Below are 9,276 nucleotides of genomic sequence, written 5' to 3'. Positions count from 1 at the left end.
TGAGCTATGCTCCATGTTAATCAGTGATTTAAAATACTACTTAAGTCGTTTTTTGTGGTATCTGTACTGTACTTCACTGTTTTACATTTTTGCCAACTTTTACTTCACTGCATTCCTAAAGAAAATAGTACATTATTTACTCATTATTTATTTTCCTGACACCCAAATGTACTCATTACATTTTGACAGGAAAATGGTCCAATTCACATACTTATCAAGAGAATATCCCTGGTCATCCCTACTGCCTCTGATCTGGCGGACTCACTAAACACATGCTTCATTTGTTGGAGTGTGCCCCTGGCTATCCGTCAATAAAAAAAGACAATTGTTCCGTCTGGTTTGTGTAATATAAGGAATTTGAAATGGTTTATACTTTTACTCTAGATACTTTAGTACATTTTTAGCAATTCCACTTACCTTTGATACTTAAGTATATTTAAAACCAAATACTTTTAGACTAACTAAAGAAGCATTTTACTGGGTGACTTTCACTTGAGTCATTTTCTATTAAGGTATCTTAACTTTTACTCAAGTATGTCAATTTAGTACTTTTTCCACCGCTGATGTTAATTAGCCTAATGACTGTACTCTGAGGCATATGCTTCTAAATTAATGAATGGGTTTTTGACACAGTATAGGAACGACTCAGGCATTGTGACTGTTTCAATCCATTGACCATAACCATTCATGGCTGAAATGGAACTGCAGGGCTGGTAAACGGCTGGGTAATAGATGCAAATTCATGCTTATGGTACAGGATGAGTCACTAGATCTGCAGTTAGTTGGTAATGAACAGAACATTTATCTTTCAAGAAATTGCTTTTCAACGATTATTCTGATTTCAAAGACCATTGTGAATCATATGACCGTTACTCTTCACTTTCCAACTCAGATGGTCAATACACCCTTCCTGTTACTCATGGTAGTTTGCTGGAGGGGGAGGGGTATCTATGCTTTTCTAACTGTAATGTCAATAGGCAGTTGATTCTTTGCTGATAGAAACTCAAGACCTAAAACAGATTGTGTGTGTAAATTTAGTTTTATGGCACCAACTTCAAATGTCACAAGACTCCAGAAATGTTCAGCAAAGTGAGGAAGGTGGTTATGGAAAAGCAGAAATCAAAGATGAAACAACAATGACAAAATAAATGAATGAAGAAGACATACATAGTTAAATATAACTTCAAACTTGGTCCCTATACTTGGCATGAGCACCACAGAAGCTTTTAGCCATGATTACTACTGTGAATATTGTTTTGATTATGTGCTTAAAAGTACATTTTGACAAAATACCTTCATCCAACACAAGTGATTTCAAATATATACATCATGTCATACGGGAGGACAGTTCACAATATAATTTCTCAACAAATAGTTGTGTATTCTGGTATTCCTAGGAAGGAAATGTATAGACACAATCAATAAAAGGCATACAGAAAGCAATAGATTCATAGCTGTGATGGAGACAACCCATAAATATATAAAATACTTTAAGTACTGGTATCCCTCTTCTCCTGCTCTTTTCAGGGAGTGTAGTTTGATGCATGTGCATATGATCCTATAATGTTATAAACAATGCATGGTAATAGTCCCTTAAAATACACACTATCCTCCTAACAATAATATGTACTTCTACAGGTAGACAAAGGATGATGTAAGGAGAGTTTAACCAAGAATTCTGATATGTCAATTCTATAAGGAGTGAACGTGTTCCTATTCCTGAGTTTGTTCAACTTCTTCAGAAAGGAGACAGAATCTCTTTTAAAGAGACCATATTATATATACATATTATAAGTGTAACTACATATACACATATATATATTATATATATATATATATATATATATATATATATATATATATATATATATATATATATATATATACACACACACTACCGGTCCAAAGTTTTAGAACACCTACTCATTCAAGGGTTTTTCTTCATTTTTACATTGTACATTGTACATTCTACACTTTCTACATTGTAGAATAGTAGTGAAGACATCAAAACTATGAAATAACACATATGGAATCATGTAGTAACCAAAAACAAATCAAAATATATTTTATATTTACCTTGATGACAGCTTTGAACACTCTTAGCTTTCTCTCAACCAGCTTCATGAGGTAGTCACCTTGAATGCATTTTAAATAACAGGTGTGCCTTCTTAAAAGTTAATTTGTGGAATTTCTTTCCTTCCTAATGCGTTTGAGCCAATCAGTTCTGTTGTGACAAGGTAAGACTGGGTATACAGAAGATAGCCCTATTTGGTAAAAGACCAAGTCCATATTTTGGCAAGAACAGCTCAAATAAGCAAAGAGAAATTACAGTCCAAAATTAATTTAAGACATGAATGTCAGTCAATACGGGAAATTTCAAGAACTTTTCAAGTTTCTTCAAGTGGAGTTGCAAAAACCATCAAGCGCTATGATGAAACTGGCTCTCATGAGGACCGCCACAGGAATGCAAGACCCGGAGTTACCTCTGCTGCAGAGAATTTGATTTGATTTTGAATTAGTTAATTAGTTACCAGCTTCAGAAATTGCAGCCACAATAAATGCTTCAGAGTTCAAGCAACAGACACATCTCAACATCAACTGTTCAGAGGAGAAGGCATGAATCAGGCCTTCATGGTAAAATTGCTGCAAAGAAACCACTAATGGACACGAATAGAAATAAGAGACTTGCTTGGGCCAAGAAACACGAGTAATGGACATTAGTCCGGTGGAAATCTGTCCTTTGGTCTGATGAGTCCAAATTTGAGATTTTTGATTCTAACCGCCGTGTCTTTGTGAGACGCAGAGTAGGTGAACAGATGTGTGGTTCCCACCGTGAAGAATGGAGGTGGTGGTGTGATGGTGCTTTGCTGGTGACATTGTCAGTGATTTCTTTAGAATTCAAGGCACACTTAACCAGCATGTCTACCTCAGCCTTCTGCAGTGATACACCATTCCATCTGTTTTGCTCTTACTGGGACTATCATTAGTTTTTCAACAGGACATTGACCCAACACACCTCAAGGCTGTGTAAGGGCTATTTGACCAAGGAGAGTGATGGAATGCTGCATCAGATGATCTGGCCTCCACAATCAACCGACCTCAACCCAATTGAGATTGTTTGGGATGAGTTGGACAGGAGAGTGAAGGAAAAGTATCCAACAAGTGCTCAGCATATATGGGAACTCCTTCAAGACTGTTGGACAAGCATTCCAGGTGAAGCTGGTTGAGAGAATGCCAAGAGTGTGCAAAGCTATCATCAAGGCAAAGGGTGGCTACTTTGAAGAATCTCAAACATATTTTGATTTGTTTAACACTTGGTTACTACACGATTCCATATGTGTTATTTCATAGTTTGTCTTCATTATTGTTCTACAATGTAGAAGATAGTAGAAAATAGTAAAAAATAAAGAAAAACCCTTGAATGAGGTGTCCAAACTTTTGACTGGCACTGTAGGACACCATATCACAGGACCAGCTATACCAAAAATAAACAGAGAGAAAACCAAAAAAATATTACATCATTAAGAATTTTTTTTATAGAAGAGATTGAAATAAAATTACATTGGACAAATTCGGACCTTTTAAAAGGAGTAAAAGTAGTTAAAAGAAACGATGCTGGACAATAAAAACGTATTACAGTGGGGTTTACAATATATATATTCTCCTTTGACATGCCACATGATTACTGGTCCAGGGCAAATTAACTGTCCAACAGATCCATCAGAGAGGGAAAAAAACTCCATAAAACAGTGAATGAAACTCACCATAGAGTAAATTTAACTCCCACTTACCGACAATATCATGAAAGAAACCAGTTACAGAGATGCATACAGGTTACAGTATACTACTAGCATGGGGAAGATATGTTATTTGTGAGACAGCAGCACTGCAGTTTCCTTTCTAGTGAATGAGTTGAGTCTCTATTCAATCACTACCAAAGAAAATCATGCTACATTGATTTTACCATCATCTCAGGTGGGTTATCTCCTGGTATGTTCATTGAAAATAAGAATTTGGGGTATGTCAATTGTCAAGTAGTGCATTGACAGGATTTCTTCAACCAAACACCTACAGTTAAAGAGAAATGTCAAAATGTTTCAACGTTATATTTATAATCTCCGGCACCACCCCAACATCAACATGCAGTATGTGAAAATGGTACGTTTCTATGTTTTGTGGTGTGTTTCCAATGACATCATCAACCAATTAGTAGACAATTAGTAAGCAATGCCGACTCATAATTGGTTAAAATCACACAATAAACACCGATGATGTCATTGGAAACAATTTTGTTTTACTACAGAACATAGAAACGCACAATTTTCACATGTTGATGTTGGGGTGGTGCTTGAGAAGAAGAATATGAAGTTGAAAAATATAGAAATGACCTTTTAAGATTGAGACTACCTGGCTGTCACATCATTTTGTGAAAATATTAAGTTTAGGAGGAGGGTGGGGGGTTAGAGTGCACTGGCAAAGACTTAAAGCAAAATGTTTAACTGATTCACTGTACTTAATGTGTGCCTCATGTTGAAGACAGATTTAAAAAGGACTGCTAAAATCTAGCAGAATCTTGGCTTTATATTACCATCTTAGAGCTAGCAACATTGAGTGACAATAGTGTTCCAGAAAGTCTATGACTGAGACAACTTCATAGCCTCAGCTCCGTAAACCAGTTTATCTTTTCGTGTCACACTGGGGGACAAGACTGACCCTTTTCAGCTAGCAGAAAGTAATTTCATCTCATCTACCTCCAGGCTCTCAGACCCCCACTGTGCCCCTACCAATGAGCTGGGCAGTGTCATCGTCTGAGGGGTGGGAGTCTACCACTCCCTCCTCAGTATCAGAGTCTGACACCTCCTGAGGGGAGTAGTAGCCCTTATACTCCAGGATGGGCGAGTCGCAGTGAGTGGGAGAGGCTAGGCACTGCGCGGTGGTTACTGTGGTGACAGTGGCAGAATAGGCCCCTGGATTGCCAGAGGGGAAGCCTGGGTTGGAGGCGCGGAGGAGAGGGGTTCGCTCGGTGTCAGCTTCGCCTTCCCCCCTCTCTTCGTCTCCACCACGTGCCCTCTCATCCTCAGACTCGGACTCAGAGTACTCCGGATTGGGCCGGGTTACACGTTGTTTGCACACAGGGCAAGTTTTCTTAGTCCCTGTAAGCCAGGGGTCCACACACTTGCTGTGGTACGCTGAAGAGATGACAGAAATAAAACAGTTACTGCAACCATGACCTTGGAACTGTGAGAAAAACAATTGAGAGTTATACAGGGACAAACATTATCATTTATAATTACCGTGTGAGCAAGGCAAAACTCGCAGTTTGTCTCCCTCTTCATACTCATCCAGACAAATAGCACAAACATCATATTCATCACCTAGAAAAAGAATAAGATTCACATGTATGTGTAAATGCATTGTAATGCTAACTGTAATGTAACGATAACAGGAGCAGAATGATAGCAGGAGCAGACAATCAGATTGGTATTTTTGTTATTCGGGTTTCTCAACATTCTAGCGAAGAAATAGAGTACTGCTGTTCCAGAATGTGTTTGACCAGTTATACTGGTGACTGATTCTCATTTTAATGTGTGGTGGGACACTCCCCCTAGTTACCTTTAGTGAACTTGTGAATGGGGATCCTCTTTAGTTGTTCCCTGGTCAGCCTATTTTTCCTCATCCTTTTCCTGTACTGCACACAGCGCACAATCTAAACCAAGACAAGACAGGGAATGAAGAGACAGAGGCTGTGTCCAGATACCCATACTTAAGTTCTAAACAGTAGGCAATTTGGGGATGCTAAAATATAAAGTTTTATAGTATGTGACATTTCAAAAAATGAGTATGCTTTAAAAGCCAGGATGTCATTACACATTTTGGCTTTTCAACATCCTGGCTTTTCATCTAGTAGAATCCGCTGCACCCTATTGACAAAAGCATCCCTTTCAAGAGCCACGTGTGTTTGACAACATTATCAGTTCGTCACGCCCTGTACCAGAATGAACAAATGGTGGGAATAAATGCAATTGCACACTAGATGAAGCACTCCCAGTATTGATGAGCCTAGTATGTTGATATGTGTTGCTCACTGAATTTGATTTAACTAAACAATACATTCTAAATAGTTTGTAGTACGATTAGTACACAGCATGCTGTTTTAGTAAGTAGTAGGCAAGACAGATTTCAGACATAGCCAGTGACCACACCAAGACCTAAGGATGAGTCATAGGGCTTTTAATATCTATTCCACATTCATTACAAAATGAGGCTGTTCCCCAAGGGCACTTACCAGGAAGACAACCATCACAAGGACGATCATGCCCACCACTCCGGTGAAGGGGATGAGATAATATGAAAGTGGAAAGGCAAATTCCGGCTTGAGGATCACATAGGCCCTGCATACCAAATACAGCACCATCAGCTTTGTATGGGGGCATTTTTCAGAAAAGCGACTATGACTAAGAGGGACAACACTGCCAGACAATACCATCACCAACATGCTGATGACGTCCACATAGGACCAGACACACAGCGGGGCTGACATCATGATGAGTGCAAAGATGTTGTGAAGAATATGAAAGAATTTCAGTGCAACTCTAATCAATAAAGGTCCCATCTTCATTACGGTGCAAGACCATTACCAAAGAGCCAATACAAACCCATGTTGAATGGTTACATTAGCAACCATAATTCATCAGCAGATACTTAAGTTGTACCCCCATCTAACATTGTGAATAGCGCTAGAAAGAACCTCTGTGATGTCACTCATGAACAGGTTGTCATGGAAGTTGCGCTTGACAAAAATAATAGAACATCAATGGAAATCACCCTTGTTCAGGAATGATGAAGGTCCTGAGAATTTGGGAGGCGTAGTAGCTGGTGAATACTGAGGGGATCTCAATCTCCTCTGCAATGGTTTCTACACACACAAACAAACAAAAAGGGGAGCACTGTCACTCAGCATTACCAAAGTATTTACTTCCTGGGAGGATCATACTGGTTAAAGACTACTTGAGGTTTTGAGAAGTGAGAACACAAATCAGTCAACCTGGTTAAGGGGAAGTTAACTAACGGAACTGATTCTGTCAGATATGGAAAAAGGCAGCTTAGGGAAGTTGAAGACGATTTCAGGATCCTCACCATTGCTGTAGTTCATGTTGAGTAGAGTCTCTGAGTACATGTTATGAACGATGGCTGCACTGAATCCCGCTTGCTGTGCATGCAGCACCTGCGTTAAATACAAAATCATAATTCACACTATAATAATTGTAAACACTACACGCAGTGTGGTTTTACACTGAATATGTTGCAATAAATAAATAGGTTGAATTCAAATGGAAAAACACCATATGTCCTAAGCAACCCAACAGCATAGCGACACACACTAACCTTGATATCAAAATTGCAGTCATAGCGTCGGATGAGGACTATGTACTTAGTAGTGGTAGTGTTGGAATCACTAGATGTGGGCCGTGGTGGTGGAGGTTTTAACGGAGTGCAGCCGTTGAGTGGACGGGACTCTACTAACACACCCTTAAAGACAAAGAGAAAGAAAATTAGGTAATTTTAGCCAATTTATCCATTGGATAAAAGGGAATGTTATCCCCTCCCCTCCTCTCACCATAAGTCCCTCTTTGGGTAGTGATGATCCAAACAAGGCAGACAGGTCCTCAAACAACATGTTAGTCATATTGCTGTAATGCTACCAGACAGAGAGACACAAGTTTTAAAATCAATGCCAGCACACAGGGACTGTAAACTGCATTTTTTTAATGACAAATGCAAATGGCAAACATCACTTGTAAATCCACAACAAACTTGATCATACAATTCTACAATTATGAGGACTCACAGCATAGATGTATGCGTGCGCAGGTAAGGGAGCCAGTGTGCAGCACAGCACCAGAGTGAGAAGGCCCAGTTGGGCATCCATGCACCACAGACCCAACATCCTGCCTCACTGTCTGTTTGGAGAATGGGATGAGTACGGCAAGGTAGCAGGGAAGCTCAGCCTGAGGAGTGAAAATAATCCCTTGATTATAGTAATCCCTTACAAAAAAATACTGTAGTTTTGAAACTGTAGTAAATGTGCAGTAACTGCAGTCAACTGTGGTATTTTGAACGCAGTAATTGCAGTGTACTACAAAATTACTGCAGTAAAACATTTTTATATTTTGGACGCAGTATTTACAGCAATTATACTGCACTCTAACTGCAGTAATAAACTGGAAGGTTCGAGCCCTGAATGCGGATTGGCCGACAGCCGTGGTATATCAGACAGTATACCATGGGTATGACAAAACATACATTTGTACTGCTCTAATCACGTTAGTAACCAGTTTATAATAGCAATAAGGCACCTCGGGGGCTTGTGATATATGGCATATATAACAAGACTAAGGGCTGTGTCCAGGCACTCCGCGTTATGTCGTGCCTAAGAACAGCTCTTAGCCGTGGTATATTAGCCATATACCACACCCCCTCAGGTCTTATTGCTTAATTATACTGCTCTCTTACTGCAATCTTTTTTCGTACGGGATTAATACCATTATAATAAATTATTATACCAGTCCAAATAAACGGGGGAAAAAAATCACAGTATAACGTTAATAGTTTCTATGATCAACGTTTAGATATGTTGGTGCCTGTATACAACACACAAATACAATACAGTAGCTAGCTAACGTTACTCGTCAGTGATAACTACAGTAGCTAACTAGTTTATACGTAGCTAGCTAGCAACCTAGCCCGCTAACGTTAAATTAACACACAGCTAAAAGACGTTAAACATTTTGGAATCAATGCTTGGGGACAAAAATAACACAATCGGTCCGGTGGACAACACTATTATTTTCCTTAATAACTCTGTTAGCTAACTAGTTTACTTCGCTATTGGCTGAACAATCTCAGGTTAGCTAGGTAACATTAGGTTTGCTGCTAACAACAACAAAGACGAATTTCATTTACCACGGCACGGATAACTAACGTTAGCTAATGTTCTAAGATCGTAACTAGCTATCTGAAAGTTACAGTATTTTATGTCAGACTGCTCCTCAATACTGACAATCAGAACAGTCTCAATTATGGAAATGTAAACATATCTATCTAGCTAGCTATCTGGGGAAAATGGTGTGATCATTTTACCAGTCAGTGTCTTGTTTGGTCCAATTCTTCACTGCGATAAAGTTATTACCGTTCTCCTAGCAGCAGGATAATATGGCGGTACCACGATCGTGGATTTTATGTTTTCAAAATAAGAGTCTCAAGCAAAGACATACT

At 39.1% G+C, this 9,276-nt stretch overlaps 1 protein-coding gene across 2 annotated transcripts; it reads right to left on the bottom strand.

Annotated features, from left to right (window-relative positions):
* Positions 1–1,020: 1,020 nt before the first annotated feature.
* LOC135548506 (E3 ubiquitin-protein ligase RNF167-like) lies at positions 1,021–9,219 on the bottom strand. Of its 2 annotated transcripts, none has more exons than XM_064978187.1 (10): positions 9,142–9,219; positions 7,850–8,009; positions 7,619–7,699; positions 7,387–7,530; positions 7,138–7,225; positions 6,826–6,916; positions 6,287–6,392; positions 5,614–5,707; positions 5,295–5,375; positions 1,021–5,189 (listed from the first exon to the last, which is right to left on the bottom strand). In XM_064978187.1, the coding sequence occupies exons 2-10, from the start codon at positions 7,946–7,948 to the stop codon at positions 4,762–4,764; spliced, it is 1,212 nt and encodes a 403-aa protein (XP_064834259.1). In that variant the 5' UTR covers positions 7,949–8,009; positions 9,142–9,219; the 3' UTR covers positions 1,021–4,761. The 2 variants fall into 2 exon arrangements, with proteins under 2 accessions (XP_064834259.1, XP_064834260.1); XM_064978188.1 differs by lacking the exon at positions 9,142–9,219 and adding an exon at positions 8,965–9,130.
* Positions 9,220–9,276: the final 57 nt, after the last annotated feature.

This window comes from Oncorhynchus masou, chromosome 11 (assembly GCF_036934945.1).
Source record: "Oncorhynchus masou masou isolate Uvic2021 chromosome 11, UVic_Omas_1.1, whole genome shotgun sequence".
In the NCBI taxonomy this organism is placed as follows: domain Eukaryota; kingdom Metazoa; phylum Chordata; class Actinopteri; order Salmoniformes; family Salmonidae; genus Oncorhynchus; species Oncorhynchus masou.
This window is presented reverse-complemented; position numbering and strand designations above follow the sequence as displayed.